At 32.3% G+C, this 19924-nt stretch overlaps 1 protein-coding gene across 2 annotated transcripts; it reads left to right on the top strand.

Moving 5' to 3' along the window:
- Positions 1–2175: 2175 nt before the first annotated feature.
- Positions 2176–15271, top strand: LOC11439323 (KH domain-containing protein At4g18375). 2 transcript variants are annotated; one of them, XM_039830298.1, is made up of 8 exons: positions 2176–2305; positions 2900–3525; positions 3772–4266; positions 5075–5314; positions 5398–5667; positions 6312–6367; positions 6510–6612; positions 15161–15271. In XM_039830298.1, the coding sequence occupies exons 2-8, from the start codon at positions 2923–2925 to the stop codon at positions 15254–15256; spliced, it is 1863 nt and encodes a 620-aa protein (XP_039686232.1). In that variant the 5' UTR covers positions 2176–2305; positions 2900–2922; the 3' UTR covers positions 15257–15271. The 2 variants fall into 2 exon arrangements, with proteins under 2 accessions (XP_039686232.1, XP_024633137.1); XM_024777369.2 differs by lacking the exon at positions 15161–15271 and adding an exon at positions 7194–10110.
- Positions 15272–19924: the final 4653 nt, after the last annotated feature.

Genomic DNA, 19924 nt, shown 5'->3' with positions numbered 1-19924 from the left:
GTATATGGTTTACGATAGAGATCACATACATCATTGATTTAATGAATCTAAATATAAATTTTTGCTTATAATTATGGAATAGTGTGCACCGTATGAAATCAAAATTTTCATGAAGTTTGAAATGAGAAGGTCTCCTTAGCCAAGTTTGATAAGAAAATCAATGCAATGTTTCCTTCTTAGAGAGTGTGTGGACAATGCAAACACTTCAATCTTGATAAATTGAATCTTTGATATCTTAAATCAAATCACGTCATGGAAAATTCAGATCACGTCATGATAATTCAGTTGTTTAGCTAAAAGCAACACTTGATGAATAACGGAAATTCAACATGGAAAATTTCGGAGGAGCCTGAGAGGAGCCCCGAAAAACTTGATATCAAAATCTCTTAAGAATGACGAATCCCATAAAAAAAATTGGAGGAGCCTGAGAAGATCCCATAAGAAACTTATAGGCTAGCCAAACTTATATCTAGTGGGGCTGCATAGACAGTTATCATCAACATCAAGAATAATACAAATTTAATTTGAAAAATCTCATTTAACTCATATTTCATGTTGTGCAACTGGCTGGGAGCTAGAGAAGTAAGAGATGAAGTTTAAAGTTATATTATGAGCATTCACTATAAGATGGTAGATATGACTAGTTGAATTGGATAAGCAAAAAGAACTCTAACAACACCAAGACTGTCGTACATACATGCGTCAAAAGTGTTGGAGTTGATTGAATATTGTCCCGCCTTGAGCCAGCTAATCGTGTCCAAGTCGGAAAAGAAGCCAGGAGAAACCAGTGTTAGAGTTGATCAAATATAGTCTCGCCTTAAACCAACTAATCATGTCCAAGTTAGAAAAGAAGTCAGGAGAAACCAATAAGATGCTAGAGATTTCTAAAAGTTGAATAGTCTATAATACAACGAAGGAATATCTTGTTATGCTCATTACATCAAAGACCTAGATCATTAAGAACCTCATTGCGTTCGTGTAACAAAGACGCGGTGGTGAGAAATTATTGCAAGCCAACTAAATAAGGAACTTAATCTTTTTTATAATAGATAAAAATAATGACATAAAACATCCACAGGTTTGAGCCGACAAAAATGTCGAAATCATTAGATCAAATATCGTGATCGATAGAACTAGGCATGACAATGGGGCGGGGTGGGGACGAGTTTTGTCTTCCCCATCCCCAACTCCCATATACTTACCCGTAACCCTACCCATATCCAACGGGGATGAGAAATTGAAGTCCATCCCCGTCCCCAATGGTTTCAAGTATTCCCGCCCCATCCCCGTCCCCGGCTCCCCGCAGTGAATCAATTTTTTTAATAAAAAAAGAGTTTTTTTTTAAAGCTTCAATGGTAATGTTGTAATGCATTATCCAACAATATTCACTCTTTTTAACATTTTCTTATCGAATAATTTGGTTGCTCCTTTAACTATCAATGAAAGTTCATATATCATGACAATTATCAAATCAAATAACATGGCATATCATTATCAACCCCTTCAACAAAAAAAAATAAAAAATATGACCTTTCTATATTCGGGTAGGGTCTAGGTATGAGTTCGGGGTGGGTACATATATCACCGTTACCCGTCCCGTACCCAAATTTTGAAATTGGGGAAAACCCAAACCCATTTAAATTGGGGTTGGTGGGTTGATTTGGCGGGTACTCATGGGCACGGATTTTGTTGGCATGCCTAGATAGAACTCTAACATCTCTACTTGTGCTTAAGAAAGAAAAAAAAAAAAAAAATAAACCAACTAAAATTATATTTTTCCCATTATTAAAAAAATAAAAAACACGCCAAAAATAAATAAATAAAGGCTTAAATATGGATATGGCCCCTGCTAATATCTGGCGTTTTGATTTTAATCCCTATAAAAATATTTTTTTGGTTTTAGTCCCAGCAAATATAGAATATTTGGTTTTGGTCCTTAGTATTTTGTTTTAATCCTTGTAAAATCATTTCATATTGAAATTAGTCCTTATAATATTCATTTTAGTCCTCGTTTTGAGGGACTAAAATCAAATATTCTACATATTACAAGAACCAAATTCAATATGAATCAATTTTACAAGGACTAAAACAAAATACCAAGGACCAAAACTAAATTTTTTATATTTGCAGAGACAAAAAAAATATTTTTACAAGGACTAAAACCAAAATTTGCGAGGACTATTTTCATAAATAAATAAAAAAAATACACTTAGACTGGGATCAGAAGCGATTCTTACTCTGATTCTCACGTTAGGGTTTTAACTTCTTCTTCTTCTTCTATCCAATTCCAATTATAATCAATCAGGTATGTTATTTATCTACGAAGTTCACTTCTTTTCGCCAATTCACATCTATATTCTTTTGCTTCTCATTCGCATCAATATACGCTTCTTAAATTTAAAAAACTTAAAAAAAAAAAATATTATAAAAATTTCTGAATTGCCAATTTTTATTCGTCAATTATCCTTTTCAAGCTTTGTTAGGCACCTTGCAATACAATTCGGTATCGTAAGAATATAGAATTATTTGTTAAGCTTAATTTTTTAATTGCATTTTTATTGAATTGTGTTTTCTATTTTTACTATGCCAAAGTTAATATTGAATTATGATCTGTGATTCTATAATGTTTTTGCCTTATAATTCTGTAAAATCTAATCCGTATAAGAGTGTATAATTTTAATTGGGACGTGTTCATGTTCATAATTTGTTAACTGCTTGTTACTAAGTGGGTGTATTTAGATCTGCTATTATTTATTTTTAGTGCCTTGATTTAGCAAAAAAGTGGTTAAATTTTGTTCTTTTTATTGTTTATTTGATGTTTTTTATTGTATGGTGAAAATAAAACAATGTTTTATGACGGGTTATTATGCGTGTATTTGAAAGTATGTTTTGTTTTCAGGAACTGCGGCGGTGATTTGTAGGATGGGTGAGAATGGTAAAAGAAATCGTCAGCAGAGAGATGGTGACCGTGGAGGCCGTAACTGGGACAACAAAAATCAGAAGAGGCGTGTAAATGATAGAGATGAAAGGGACAAAGGTGAATTGATTGCGTATAGGATACTATGCCCGAATGAAGTTATTGGGAGTGTTATTGGTAAGAACGGAAAAGTTATAAATTCAATAAGGCAAGAGAGCAGGGCAAAAGTCAAGGTTGTGGATCCATTTCCCGGTGCCAAGCATCGAGTTATAACAATTTTTTGTCACGTTAAGAATAAGGAGGAAATTGAGATCGAAGATGAATTCGATAATGAGAAGCCTTTATGTGCTGCCCAAGATGCTCTTATCAAGGTTCATTCTGCCATTTCAAATTCCATTGAAACTGCTGGAGATTCTGAGAAGAAACGAAAGAATAAGGATGAATGTCAAATCCTTGTTCCGTCTAGTCAGTCTGCCATTTTGATTGGCAAGGCTGGGGCTACGATCAAACAACTGAGAGTTAAGACAAGGACAAATATCAAGGTCGTTCCGAAGGATGCAGCTGACCCTGAGCACTCGTGTGCCATGGAATTCGACAATTTTGTATTGGTAGGTATTTTTACCATAATCAAACATATTAACTTGCTATTGAAGTGATGGTCAGATTGATAACATGATTACAATATATGAATCTCCATTCTATAACGTGTGTGTGTATTATATAGGTGTTGATCTAGTTTTTTGGAGAAAATCTTATAAAATTTTATATTTAAATAGTTTTATATTTTCTGGTTGTTTGATCAATTCTTTTGCAGTGGGCTTCTATCTTATTATGTGCTTGTTTTCATTGAGTAGATTACAGGTGAATCGGAAGCTGTAAAAAGAGCATTATTTGCAGTTTCAACTATCATGTACAAATTCTCCCCCAAGGAGGACATTCCTCTTGACACAACTGTACCAGAAACCCCTCACAGCATCATCATTCCTTCTGAACTTCCTATTTACCCACCTGGTGGACTGTATCCAGCTTCAGATCCTATTGTTCAACCTAGATCTTTTCCTCAACTTATAGGTGCTACAACTATGCAAGATCTGCATGGTGGTTATGCGGATACAGGAAATACATGGCCTCTGTACTCATCTCCCCTTCCAGTAGTTTCCAGTCTCGGTGCTTCCCAATCTGAAGAATTAATTGTAAGAATGCTGTGCCCTTCTGACAAAATTGGACAACTCATTGGGAAGGGAGGAGGTACTATTAAACGTATGAGGCAGGCTAGTGGTGCTCGTATTGAGGTTGATGATTCCAAGGCTCGTCATGATGAATGTTTAATCACTATAACTGCAACAGAGGTGATTATCTGTGCCTCTTCCATTTGTTCACATCTAATCACACTTGTTCTTAGAGTAGGGTTTAGGGTCATCATGATTATCTGTGTTCACCTATTATTACTTCTATATTGTTGATTTATCTTAAATATTTCTTGGCTGGATCATCATGTACGTTTTTGCTCTAATGCTCTCTTATTTTAACTGACTCGTACATTTCATTCATATCCTTGAAGTTCCATTTAAGTTTAAAGCACATCAGATCCATAAATGAAGGAAATATTTTTATAGTTGTTACCAGTTAATTACTGTGGACTCGTTGTTAAATGATTCTGTGCCACCCCTCATAACAAGGAGAATTGATGCTTATTTGGAAATCAGCGCTAACCGAGTCCATATGTTAACTGCAATATGGTATTATTGTAGATCAGGAATTTAAATATTTTGGGTGAGGGACATGGTGATTCTGCAATGTTACTCACGTAAAGAAAATATTTTAACTTAATTATGTCAGAATGTCAATAAGGTATATGTCAGGAATAAGTTTGTGTAAGTTTTCACACTAAGAAGCAGGTATTTATTTGTTGCTTTATTTATAATGTGGTTAATCTATAGGTGTTAACTGCAGATAAACTTGGTATCTTCTTCAACTAATTGCATTTCATGATCAACTTTATGCTTGGTTTACTTTTGGTGGATTTTGGTGCTTCATTTCTTTTCTTCAATATTCTATATTCTGCACGTAGTACTAGTAGCCTTTTCCTATTTTGTTTTGAATGTGCTGTTCTGGTATCATAGAATTGAATTCTCATGTAGTATGTGTGTTTTGTAGTCTACAAGTGACCTGAAATCCGTAGCTGTTGAAGCTGTTCTACTGCTGCAAGAGAAGATAAATGATGAAGATGATGCCCCGGTTTCAATCCGGCTCCTAGTTCCATCTAAAGTGATAGGGTGTATTATAGGAAGAAGTGGTGCAATCATAAATGAAATTCGGAAGAGAACTAAGGCTGATATTCAAATCTCAAGAAGTAATAAGCCTAAATATGCAGATGACAATGATGAACTCGTTGAGGTTTGAATTATTTTTCACTTCATTTTTTTTCTGTAATTTGTGTAGCAAATTCATTCAATCTGCTTTTTCAATTTATGATTTAGGTGGTCGGTGAAGTTGATTGTGTGAGAGATGCACTAATTCAGATAGTCTTGAGACTAAGGGAGGATGTATTGAAAAATAAGGACATTGACCATAATCGCCACATAGGTTCCGAATCCTTGTACGCTAGCAGTTCTGTTCTTTCAGCACCACCTATGCTGTCTTCAATTCCTGCTACTGCTCCTGCACTAGCTTATGATCAGAGGACTGGAAGCGGAACTGGACTGGGCATGCATTCTTCTAGAAGCCATTATGGATATGATTCTTACTCGGTATGATAATTTATTCCTTTTCATCAAAAAAGGTTTACTTCAAAGTTCACATTAGACAGAATATTTTATTCACTGTGAAGTTCCACATTTCTCCTCAAGTATATATGTCTGGGGTGAAATTCGTATGACTATTAAGTGTTAATATACTTGGTCTTGTTTGTTGTTGGTAAATATCACACTCTTGTGTAATATTAGTTGCTTGGAACCCAATGACTATGCTCAATGATATTATTCTTTGAGACTAATTCTAATTATAGACAATTTGATTGAGTTTAGGTGCAGCAAATAACTTGACTTTCTTCATCATATGGATAAGGATGTTTTTACAACTGTACATATAATTTAAAACGGGAAAATCTTGTAGCAATGCAAATTGAAGTTATGAGAACTGCTTAAGATATAATGAAGTAGTTAAATAGTGAATGCTGATGGATTTTAGCTGTCTTTTCTTCATCAAATTTTGCTTTCTTTTCTTTGTCAATTTTTCCAGCACTGTCTGAAGTCTGTTTTTGAGTACAATAGAAAATGGATACTTGCGTTTTCCTGTCTTTATTTTGTTTTTGTTGCAACATAATTAATTTTTATTTTCAACTCTTGATTATATGGAACTGATATTTTCACTCTTTTTTGCTTCTTTGTAAAAGATGGAAGACAATGGCTATGGATCCATGTCTTCATATGCCACCAATCTGTATGAAGGGTTAGTGTATATTGTTATTAATTACAGTTATATGTGCATGTATAATTTACAACTGATTTGGTCCCTTTTCTTTCTGTCTATTCCTCTAGTCTTTTGTTAAACTGGTTGGGTATTTTCAACTCATGTTTCTTGCATTTATTAGACATCGTTTGCCTCCCCTTTCAACATTGGAGATGGTTGTTCCTGCTAATGCTGTTGGCAAAGTGATGGGTAAAGGTGGGGCAAATCTAGCCAATATCAGGAAGGTTAGTTCTCACATTCCTATTTACGTTTCTTTTATTCTGTGGAAGAGGGAAATAATTCACGGTTTGAAAGGCATTTTTCTATATCGTATTATAATATTATCAATCATCTCAAATACATAACATGGTAATATAATGCTATTTAGTTTTGCTATTTGGTGCGCGTCATACACATGATAGGATAAAAGCTTATCCTATCATATCCTTATCCACATCCCTCGTCCTATCTTGACCATCGAATGGACCCCAAGGGTTTTCCCTCCGTTTTTTTCAGTGTTGTTTTCTGTTTTTTACATTTTGAGTGACAAACCATCAAATTTTAAGTGTTATCTTTCAGATGTCATCTAATGACAACCATTAATATAAACCTCCGCCAAAAAAATTCAAATAGATACACACACAAAGGGAGGGGGAGAGAGATATGGAGACTTGCTCTTTTAAATGTCAATGGCCAAAGTTTCAGGCATTCTCTCGTTTATACACATTTGACATAGCATCATGGACCAATAATTTTTTGATATTCCATGCTCATTACACATGCACATCAATAAATGTGTATTTTATGCCGGGTTGTTTCAATTCAGATTTCAGGAGCAACAGTAGAGATTTCTGAGTCCAAATCTTACCGGGGTGATCGCGTTGCTCTTATTTCTGGCACATCTGAGGAAAAGCGCGCAGCTGAAAACTTGATCCAGGCATTCATAATGGCCACATAAGCTTTCAGAGCTATTTCCAGATGTTTTGGAGGTGAAAATTTAATTCTCAATGCATCTGTTCATTCCTCTTCTTACTCTGTCTAGGTTGGTTTCGAGAGAATATCCTCTAGGGTTCTTTGACTGGACTCGTGCTTCTTCCATAAGGGACTAGCAAGATTATGACAGAGCTTCCATTGCTGGTTTTGTATTTAGGATTTGTAGTTCCTTTCTCCGCCTTTTCTTAATCTACTCTTCATCTATGTCTTCTCTTAGAAATGTAGGATCTTTCTGTCCATTCATGCTGTTTTTCCATTATTAGTGTGGAATCATCTTTATCTCCATGAATAATGAATAATTCTCGGAGGAACCATGAAGCGGTGTTTATGTTGTTGACTTGTTTCTTCTGGCACTGACTTTTATTATCCTCTCTTGGTGAAATCATCTGTTCTAATTATGCAAATGAAATGCAAGATTATCTAGCAATTTCCTCTTTCCGGTAACCATGGCTTTTGAGTTCTTCGGTCAAAAGTGCAGTAGTTGCCTCGCGAAATTGATAATTTGCAGATCATTTCCCTCCTCCATGCTATTTTCTGTATATCTAGTAATTCAGTGTAAGTGAGGGCAGTTGAAATATGACCATTTATGTACTGTTTGATTTCCAGGCCTCTGGTCATTTTGTTACCACACTCAATGGCACTTTATTATATGCCTGTAATCTGAAAAATCATTGGAATGTATTTTGTAAAACATGTGTTCTTGCTTTTCACTTCTCGGTTGTCTTATGATGGATACCATTCACCAGGAAATGCTTGCTGCTGCATTTTATTGTAGCTGTCCTTCCCCCTCTTCCATTGTGGTTCAAAATGATTTTATTGGATCTCTTAAATTCTATCAAGTTAAGTTCACGTTATGTTCTCTATATCTGGCTTATCTGCTACCTGCGGCGTATAAATTATCCGATTGCAACTTAACATGTATATATTTCATTGGATCTCCCAAATTCAATCAATTGGGGCTTGTTTTGACCTCTTATCTCTGCTCTCTGCGGCTTCTGTTGTACTATTCAAAACTTATTTCAACCCAACGTGTATTGTTTTTAACTGAATTTTGGTAACCAAGATATTAAACTGATCTAGTTTTAGTAATTTATTCCCAAATGAAACTTGAAGTTGTTGGTAATAACTGGTTACTAATATGTTAGGCATCAGCGCTTAAGATTTTTCTCTTTGACTACTAAGAATAATCGCATAGTGCAATAAGATAAAGTCAGACTATTTCATCAGCATTTGCCTCGTTGCTGCACTCCTATCTTTTAAACATCATCCTTGCAGCACCAATGTGCTCAGAACTTTCTTCCACCGCCATGTGACTGACTCCTCTCAAACTTTCCATGTGGCATTGATTACATGGCCTTTTGTCACATCCATGCCAAAATAAGATATGATAAGAGGTAAGATAATAATTTTTTACAGACTCTAAAAATGTAAATATGACATTAGGGTTCTTGCATTCACGTTTGAAGGATAACAATGTCCACTTTCTTTGTTCTTTGTCGGATCTTCTCGTATCATTAAATCTTTCGTCGTTATAAATTTCAAACCTTGCTCAATCACAACTACACCCTCACTCCTAACTGTATCAATGGTTGCATCCTTCATTTATTCCATAGTTGCAAATTTGACCTAATCATGATGCACGTCTTCTTGTTGATCTCCTTGAACAAGGTCTCAAGCACTCACCAATCCCACTTTACATTTCACATTGTCACTCCTAAATCTCACAAATGCAGAATGACTTGTGAACACTACATGGAAACCCGAACACCCTATAATCACCTGGAGTCCCAAATAGCACAATCCCAAGGTCTTGTTCAGGTCATCATCTAATGCTATTGTGTTATAGTCTAGCTTCAAAATAATCAAACCTAGATTTAAGTTGTGTGGTGCCTGTGATTAGCTTTTTCTGTACATCATCGATGATGAGTTTCCGTCTTGTTACTATTGGGGGCCTCGTTTTGCATTGATTCACAAAGGAAAGTGCCGGTGTTTGAGGTGGAGTTTTTTTGTCTAACCCTAACATGGCCAAGATTCAATAGCCACCGTTCAAAATAAGGAATTTTCTCTTATTTGAAGCTTGTAACCCTTTGCTCAACTTCAAGTTTCATAAAATGACAGAAAAGCTAAAATCTCCCTGGACAAGATGTTTCATGGTCATTGAATTTGCATATTTTAATTTGAGAACAACCATCACGAGGAAAAAATGGAAGGACTAAGAAAAAAAAATCCATTATTTGAAGTGATTTTTTGCTCCACTATGCAATGGTGAAGATGGAAAACAGGAATGGAGTTATAGTGAAGCAATATTACCTCTACAATGTTTCCTTCTCCATTGATTTTATGGTCTTCTTTTCTCTAATAGGAAACTTCAAGACTAGTAGGTTGGTGCTATTCAAATTTGGCTCATCTTTAATAGTTTGTTTTTGGTTTTTGCTCCTTTGCTTTATGTTTAAACCCTTCATTTTTACAAACTATTGGTTGTAATCTCTGTTGTACATTGTTTGCTGACATGGAAAACAATGCAATGTAGCAATGCCACATTTCATGATTAATATCATCTGGCATTACTTACATGTGCTTCTGTTATTCACACAACAGTCGGATATTGATGAGACACTGAAAGCTAGTCACTCTGGATTTGTTGAGGACTCGGATAGATTTTTTTTTGTGGTACTAAAATTGAAAGATGCTATATTTGGCACAACATATGGTAAAATTAAATGCATATTTGGAACTACATTCAAGTTCAATTTCTCGCTTCCTGAAGCTTCTTTACTGTCGAATTATCTAAGCTACAAAATGTAGTTTTATATTTGACACAGTGTTTTCAATCGCGAAAACATACACGCTAATTTTATGTTTTGATATGCATGAACACATGAAATCTCACGTCTTGATGCTTTTGAATGTGAAATTCCTGGAGCTACAATTTTGTAAAAATTCAACGTGGAGCCAAACATATGCTCAACCTTCTTTGAATAATGTGCATTCATCAACTAGACACTTTTCGGGTTTATGTTGAAAATTCACATTTCCTTTCTAATTATGGTAGTGATAGTCTCTTGGGTGTTCTTTCTAGTGTGGTAGTCTCTACGGTCTCACTTCAATCCTTAGTTTAATATGTCGATGATGTCATGCCCTAGATATCTGGTTTGTCCCGGAGATATTTGGTTCCATGTTAAGGTGTATGATTCACTGGGGGTTAGAGTTGTACTAAAGCTTGTCAATATGAATTGTTTTTTTGTTACATAAGTTGAAAACTTGAAATAGATATTTATTGTACGTCCAGTTTAGTATATTCTTTTGATTTCTATAAGAAAATTATGGAATACTGCCTTCATGTTTATATTTGTGTATCATTATATGTATATAAAATCCCTAAGGAATGATTTCTGTATCTATGCTTGATTATAATAATGATCTTTATACTTTAAAATCCATGAACACTGAAAAAGTGAGAAGTCCGCAGACATTTTGTGATGCTTCTAGCGAAGGTTTAGATTCTATTTGCTGAAAGTTAAAGATATAGTAGATCGTAGATAAACCAACCGATTGAATATAAAATTTTGATAATAAAGGTTGAACTAAAGATCCGGTTCCCTCGTAAATATAAGCTTATAAAAAAAAAATGATATAAACTTGTGAGATAAAATTCTTGTCAAACAACTCTACTTTGATCATATATAAGCTTGTGTTACAAGTTATACTATGTTGTAAGCTAATAGCTTTGCCTTGCCAGACATACTCTTAGAGTGTAGTTAGATGTGGTAAGATACACATTTTCAAACATGCATTTACAAACAATAGTGTATATCATTATCATTTTCATGGGTCTAAAATTGACTACTTGAATAAGAATGCCTTTTTTGAACAACAACTTGTTACACTACACAATCAACAGGGACTTGGACCACACCGCAAACATTAAAGTGTGTATTTAGTACCACAACCATACAGCTTTTTCATCATTGTTGTTCTTTTAATCCTCTCTAGTGTAATGGAATTCAAAGATTTGGGATATTTCAACAGGAAGCAGGACAATTATTATTATTCCCACTTCCTTTAAGTGGCAACTGAGAAAGTCTTTTTGAAGTGCGTTTGTCATGTTTTAAGTGGAAATATAACTTTTTTTTCTTTCAGAAGATAGTACATTTTTTCACTTTTGGAATTACTTTTTCTATATATATAAAAAAAAATCAACTAGAATCTTTTTTTGTTCCGCAATGCAAAATTGACTGTCTAAAGTCGATTTGCATTTAATAATGTTTTACCGGGCAAGAATTAGTTCGTAGCATGGGAAATAATTTAGTTTTTTTTTTTTTGACAAAAGGTAATAATTTAGTTATAAGTATGTACTAAGATATTTGTATTTTTTGGGAGTAAAATATAACATCCATCAGATCACCAGTCAAGAGTTATAAATTTCCCCTTAAAAAAAGAGTTATAAATTTCTAAAAGAGTAAACTAGTATTTTAGTATTTGAAATTGTAAAGGTTGGTAGATCATTTTGTCTCTTAAATGTTTGAAAAAACAATTTAGTATACCATGTTAAAGAATATTTGTCAATGGACAAAACTTGGATACCGTTTCGTAGAGATTGTTCCTACTGTTTTCAATTAAAAAGTGACATAATTGTCACTATATTTTTTGAAAGGTTGTTGAAAAACTCACTTAAAACTTAGATATTTTGTCTTTTTCACGAATTTAGCATAGCAAATTATAATTTTATACTGTTTATTTTGGTGCAACACAAGAGACTATTTACGATAATATCCACGTCTTCAATTTATAAAAGTTAAGGATGGCTTCAATTTATAGATGTAATGGTCTATTTTCTATCCCCCTAATTTCGTTAAAGACCCGGTTGGTTTGTCGCAATAGTTGTTTTTAACTTAAAGTTTCATGTTTATTTCACTTTTTATTTTTGAAGTTGTTGTTGTTGTTTTATGTTATCGATATGCTAATTAATTTATCACATGTGAATGATGTGCTAACCCATGTGATAACCTAAAAATGTATCTTTCACGACAAAACTTCGATATATTGCATGTATCACAAACAAAGTATACTAGAAATTATTTTGTTAATCATGAGAAGACCTAAGTAATATAAACCCACCCATGGGTCTGTTTGGTAACATCCAAAAAAGAGCTTTTAGCTCTTAGCTTATAGCTTATAAGCTCGTTTGACAAAAAAGTTTTGTTTGGTAAAACTTTTTTACCATGAGCTTATAGCTTATAAGCTATTTTTCAGAAGTTATTCCAAGTAGTGTTTGAGCTTATAGCTTCTCATTTTTTCTTTCAATTTTACCCTTATTATTTCATTTAAATTCCATTTTTATCCATTACAATTTTTATAATAAGCTACGTAATAAAGACTGTTATCCCTTTATTCCAATTTTTGTATATATATCAGCTGGCCTTTTTTTTTTTTTTGAAAAAATATATACCTTCGTTTTTTTTTTTACGAAACAAAATACTATTACTCTATTAGTGTTACTTTTATTTTTTTGAGGTAAGTATTTTTTTAAAGAAAAATTAGTTTACAAAATTACAAATACTTAAATATTAATTGATATAATTTTTATTATGAATTAAGAATACCCTTTATGTTATTTTACATTTATCAGCTAGTTGAACCGCTATTTTTACCAAATACTTCAGTTAGTTTATTAGCTAAAAGCTATCAACTAATTTATCAACTATTCACTATTTTTACCAAACAGAACTTAACTACTTTAATTAACGGATCACTACTTATTTGGTTGGTTGTGACTTTTGAATTGGAATACATATCCAAGCTAAATGAATAAAACTAACTCAACTAAAAGTCATTTTTTGGGTTATGTGGTCAAGAATTGCACCCTTTAAGCGAATAAATGGTGAATTTTAGATTTACACTCTAACCAATGCATGTTGTACGGAATATCCCGATCCCTAGTTACTTTAAAAAGCCTAATCTAAATTATAATGTAAAGTTGCTAAGAAAACAAAACTATAACATTTTAACCGGTTTTTGCTTTGATTTACTTTAAATGATTTATTTTAGTGGTCAGAGTTTGAATCTCAGACCTTATATATTATGCAGTGTTCCTATCATTTGAATTAAGCTCACGAAAATATTACTTTAAATGATTAATCATACAAAAATAAATATGTAGCGTATCACATTTTATTTTATCGATATTCTTGTGCATAATTTTTCATCACAAATTTTAAAATCTTATCGACCATCCTTAAGCACAATCTCATATCAATTTGTTTTTGGCACATACACGCAAATGAAAAATATTAAAAGAAAAATAAGTTAACCACGTCATTTAAGTATTCTCTTTTAATCTGTTTTATTTATATATGTCTAAATAATTTTGTTTTGAATTTTTTATCCATTTGAATACTTAGAAACAAAATCGATAGTCCTTTTCTTTTTACAAAGAAAATTTTAACATTGTCAAATATTATTTGAGTACATGATCAAACAATCGTTCAATAATTTATCTCTCGTATTATTGTGTGTATTTGATTCTTCAAGAATAAAATTACGTGTAAGTTTGTGCCTAATTTTATCCATCTCAATATAAGTCACATTGTAAAAAAGAAAAATTATCACAAATTATATTAGTCAATTTATGGTATCAATAAAACTTTAATGTTTCTTTTTCTATCATATATTTTTTTCATTTATTTAATTTCCTTTTTCAATATTTTTAATGAATACAACCAATAATTTTGTGAAATCACTTAAAAAAATTATTTTCAATATAAAATTAACCACATTTGTAAATATGAAATTGTTGAATTTACTAATAATTTGGGAGGAGAAAATACATTTCATCTTAAAACTATAAGATATACTCTCTTCTTCAGTAAAATAGATATCCTCCACGCACAACTGTAAATATCAATCCTTCGAACCTTGTGAAACCAAAATAAACAATAAACTCTTCCTAAGAGTTTTAATGTTGTTGCATTTTCATGGTTGGATTGGAAGACAAAACTTTGATTAAGTTAAAAGAGACTCGAATCATTTCATTTAAGCACTTTTGGTAACATTGAAACCTATTCTGATCTTGATAAGTCTATTTGACTAAATAGGGGTTGACCATATTTTCATTCGAGAGTTGAAAGTGGTAAAGTACTTCATAACTTGCGTGTTTTGTGTTTGTTTGTACTTGATTCCATTTCGTATGAGTACGGAAATTGCAATCTCGATATGTCATGATCATGAATGAACACATGCCACAACGTGCGCATCCTGTATTCTTGTTTTCTTTTTTTAGTTAGTACTAGTAATTTCTTTGGTCAAAAATTAAACTACGGGAACAATGTTAAGTGCACATGGCATGTGATCCATAAATTATAGGATAGTAAACTTCATTTTGTAGGGTTTTTATTTGCAGGAAGCTTATGATTATTCGCACGTCTGCTTGTAGACTAAGAGATAAATTAATTAATTGCATCATACTTCATCCAGCCCAAAATATATATTTTCTTAAAATAATTCAATTACATCAGGGAAATCAATTAATTTAGTCAAAAGTATTCAAGTTGTCTAGAATTTGTATATTTTAGCTAAATTTAAATTTATTGGCAAAATTGTCCTCAATATGAAGAGTTTGTGTTCTTTGTGGTATTGGAGAAACAAATTGATTCATGAAAGTAAGGGAATAATGCATGTTAGACCTTGGAGGGAAGCTATTCCCTTGATCCAGTCCAGCTCTATGATTTTCTTTTTTTAGGGAAGATTCACGTCTATGATGTCAAGACTAACATTCGCATTGGTTTGCTTCGTGTTGGCAAGGTCGTTGAAAGTACAACATGGCAGCCACCTAGCTCGGATTGGAACGGTCTTAATGTGGATAATGGATCGGTCTTAATATGGGTAATATTGTTGTGATTTGTGGCGGAGTTAGTGGTGAGTGAATTTGTGGTTTCTCGAAGTGTTTATGTAGCGAAGCTTTGGAGAGTTGATGGTTTGAAGTTTGCTCGTTCTTAGGTATCGCAAGGTGGAGTTTGATATTGACTCACATGTAATAGTCCATACTCTTAGGGTATGTTTGGATAGTAAGGCTGTGTTTGGAACAGTAGAAAGATGAAGGAAAGAAGGCACAAGGGATGGAAAGTTTTTTGAGAAACGTGATTCCATCGTTTGGTTCTTTGTCAGTGAGGAAAGAAAGTCTGATTTTGATGGGCCCCATGCACATAAACCTTTCCTCCCCAAAATGAGAAGAAACATGGGGGAATGGAGGCCAATGTGATAAAATTACAAAATGGCCATTGAAGCATATTATCTATATGCTGTATTTTTTCCTTTAATTAATATATGCTTACCTCAACGTCACTTCGATCTACCATTTTTTTATTCTAATTAATAATATAATATATTTATAAGTTACTTTTTTTTAAGAATAAGTTACTTGTTTTTACAACGTTACTTATTTATGTCTATAAATTATATAAATAAATACTTAAAATATTATATCTATTATGTAGGGATATTTATGTCAATTTACTAAATATATAACTATCTTTCCTTTCACTTTCTTCATACTATCACTCAAACCAAACAACTAAATAATCATTTCACTTTCCACTCACTTTCTACTCACTTTCATTCCTTCAACAATCTTTCCTTTTACTATCTTTCCTTTCACTTTCTTTGATCATCCAAACAGAGCCTAAAAGGAAAGAAAGTTAGAGGAAAGAAGGTTAAAGGAAAGAAAGTAAGAAGAAAGTGAGTAGAAAGTGAGATGATTTGTTGGTTGTTTGGTTATAGTGAAAGTAAGGGAGGAAAGAAAGAAATGAATTTATTAAATGACATAAATAGCCTTATGTTATTGTGTTATTTAAATGATTTTCAATAAAAATACATTTAAATAATTTTGATATAAACACTATTAAAATTGGTCACAAAAAAAAATGACTATCATGAGTTCTAATTTGAGCATGCTAAGAAATGTGTATAAATATTGAAAATAATAAAATATTCTATGAGAGTATGGTTCAAAAGAAAAAAAAATTGAAATATGTGTTGTAAAAATATACAAGACCAGAGGGTATTTTGGTAAATGCAACAGAAATAGTGACTTTCTTTCTACTTTCTAATCTGTTTAGTGCAGAAAACTTTCTTTCCTTAACTTTATGAAGGTGTGCCAAACAGTGGAAAGAATATCATTCCACTCTCTTTCCATTCCACTCCTCTTTCTTTCCTTGGAACCAAACATAGCCTTAGTTTCTTCTTCAAAGGAAAGTCTTTCAAAGTTGGACTGAGAGGTTTTAAATCTAATTAAACATTTGTACAGAGTCAAATATTTGTGCACCTATATGGCGTGTGGTTGATGGTTTCTTTGTGATTTCATACAAGCATTGTCATGTTCACATAAGTTCATTAATTGTTTTTAAGTGATGTAGTTGCACTCTATATTCTGCACTTAATTGATATGTACTATTTTAGGCTTAGGTAAGAAGAAAATGTAAGATTATATCAGTATAGTCTCTTAAATTACCAATATTTCAAAATAATTCATGAATACGACTAACAATGAGCCGAAACAGTTTTGAAAAAAAAGAGCCGAAACAGTTGAAAACTTTGATCACGTTCTTAATCACTTAGTTAATGGAATGTTTTACTCTTTATATATAGAATAGCTAGGGCTGATGAACTTTTTACACGTTTGGCTAGTTAACGCATGAACCAATTTTTAGTTTTATACAAAAGCAAGTTAGAAAGTAGAAACTATTGGAAAAAATCTAAGTCCCATGTTGGATAGATATAGGAGACAATCCTCACTTCACAAGCTGATTTTGTGATAATGAGTTAAGCCCCAATTTCAACAGAAACTACCGGAAATTTAGCACATGCAACGTCAAAATTAAAAATCTTCTTTCACGCATCACTTAATTTTTAATTTTATTTTAACGAAATTTTGAGTGAGTGAGGTTTTGGGGCTCATTAGGATTAAGGCAAACCTCAAGACTCAACGAATATTAAGAGAGATACTTACATGTTATCCATCAAAGAGATCTTCATGCTGGATAGCGGAAGTTAAGCTCTTGATCATGCGGATAAGACACCCTTCCAACTGGACCAACATTCATTGACAGATATTCTTTCATCAAAAACCACACATTCTCAACGGTGACAATGTACTAAGGCAGTCATTTATCATTTATGACATTTCATTGATTTTTTTATTTGACTAAACTAGCATTTGTTGCAAATAAATACTTGTGAATATGATCCAAATTAAAGTCATAATTTTGATTGAATTAAACTTTTTAAGTAAAAATACTCCAATAAAAGGTTTAAGGGGTTACCGAAATTAAGGATGTAAATGAGTATCTATATCTATTGGTACAGAATAAGATAATTGTACTCATCTTATTGGATAAATATGAAACTTCTGTTTATATGTGCATGTATGTATCCATTTAGTAGGTAATCACAAATTTTGATGCATTTGTAACTATTTATAAATATCCATGAATATTGTTTTAAAATAAATCGGTTTTTGTATTAAAATATTTTTGTAATCACCTAAATTTAAAAACAAAAAGTTCATCACACATTTTACTCTCAATTTAACAACAGAAGTTTATCACGTTTATTTTTTCTTTTTGTCAAAACATAATAATACACATACATTTCTAATTAAAAAAAAAAATCACATTCGACAAAAACATAAAAAAGTAACAGGTGGTATCTAAGGATTTTTTATTTTTTTTACTAAATTTAAAAGACTAAGTAATTTACTTGATTTATTTAAGTTACGACGTAAGTACTTAAGCAGAGATTCACTATATATATAGCTAACCCAAAAGATTGAATCTCATAGAAATATATTGGGAAGTCATTGAATATCTCAATAGTATGAGTAGAGACGTCAAAGGAGTATTACACAAAGAAGAGATCTGATAGTTTTAATCGCTATTACTAACAATTTCAATCTTCTAAAATAGTGATTTCCTAAAATAAACTTGGGTCCATATTATTGTATGAAAGCTGTTCATGCAAAAGATATAAAAATGAATTAGTCTTAAGAACGTGGCTCCAATACACACCATGTTACTATTAATTAATTATCTCGTGAATCTAATCCTTTAATTTTTTTTCTCTTGTTTTTTGCAGCATTTCTCGCACGAATGATTATTAAGGAAAGTTAAAATTAGGGTTGGGAATATACTAGGTCGGTCTACAGGGGCCTACGACCTGGCATGTTTAAGTCTGGTCTGACCTATTTATTAAAAAAAGTTAGGTTAAGACTTTTTAAAAAATCTATTTGATAAAATAGGCCAGGCTTAAGCTTTTAAAAAAGTCTGATAGGCCGGCCTATTTACAAGGACTATACCTTAATGCTTATAAAAGTTTAAGTGTCACTTTAAAAATGATGTTACCTCAACCTAAATTAAACGAAAATTAAATAAGGACTATACAATAAATAAAAGCAGGTGTCTGTAACTAATAGGAAACCTACTAAGAAATAGAAGCACAGTGCGACAATAATAATTTTTTTTTTTGAATAAATAATAATAATTTTTAGTTCCATTAAATTAATATATATATATATATATATATATATATATATATATATATATATATATATATGCATATTATGATGAATGGTTTTTAAGAATTTGAGTTTGATTCCTGGATAAAACAATTGTTTGTCAAACTTAACTTATCTTTCAGTCAAACTCCAATCTTGATATCACTAGATGTGTGTTCAATTTGCCCCGATCAAGCAAATCAGATCTACCCCAAATCCTATTTTTCCCAAATTGATAATTTCGACGGAATCCTTTATTCTCTTCTCCTTCTTGTTTTCAGCAATGTATACAATGTGAAATCTCTAGTTCGATATTGTGTTGTTTCGCATTGTTTTCAATCTTTAGACGATGATTTGAATTATTTTTGACGATGATTTGAATTATTCAGAGGATTTTTTTGACAAATCAAGTGGTCCTTTCCTGAAATCCTCAAGGATTGGTTTATGCAGACTGCATGCCATTGTTTCTAAAGAAGCCTTAATCCATAAAGTCGATCATGACTTGGAGATTTTAAGGTTGTGTTGGAAAGGCAATGATGCATGTGCAAGTGAGCCTCGAGTGTATACCTACGAGGAAGAAAGTGCGACAATATTAAATACTTGAAGAACCATCATGCTACTATACAACAGTCTTTCATTGAGTGTCAAAGAATAATACCTCTGTGATACATGAAACATTGATGGAGTATGAACATGAAACGTGAGTTTCATGCATATTATCCAATTCCACTACGTTTTGACTCAATTTGAGGTATTCACAATCCATGGTTCGCATCAATGATCTCGAGAACAACTATCCTCGCTCGACGACTCTCGCCATTGCCTAACTTGCACGTTGTTGAGAGCTCTCCTCTCACCACCTAAAGCTCAATTGTCTATTTGGCAATATCGGCTAACATACTATTTATTTTTAGATGTAAACTAAAAATAATAATAATCAAACATATCCAACTTTTTTATTAAAAAATATATATTTTTGTTCTTGACAAAATAAAAATAAATATAGAAGCAGCAGCAGG

The sequence above is a fragment of the Medicago truncatula genome, chromosome 2 (assembly GCF_003473485.1).
Source record: "Medicago truncatula cultivar Jemalong A17 chromosome 2, MtrunA17r5.0-ANR, whole genome shotgun sequence".
Classification (NCBI taxonomy): domain Eukaryota; kingdom Viridiplantae; phylum Streptophyta; class Magnoliopsida; order Fabales; family Fabaceae; genus Medicago; species Medicago truncatula.
This window is presented reverse-complemented; position numbering and strand designations above follow the sequence as displayed.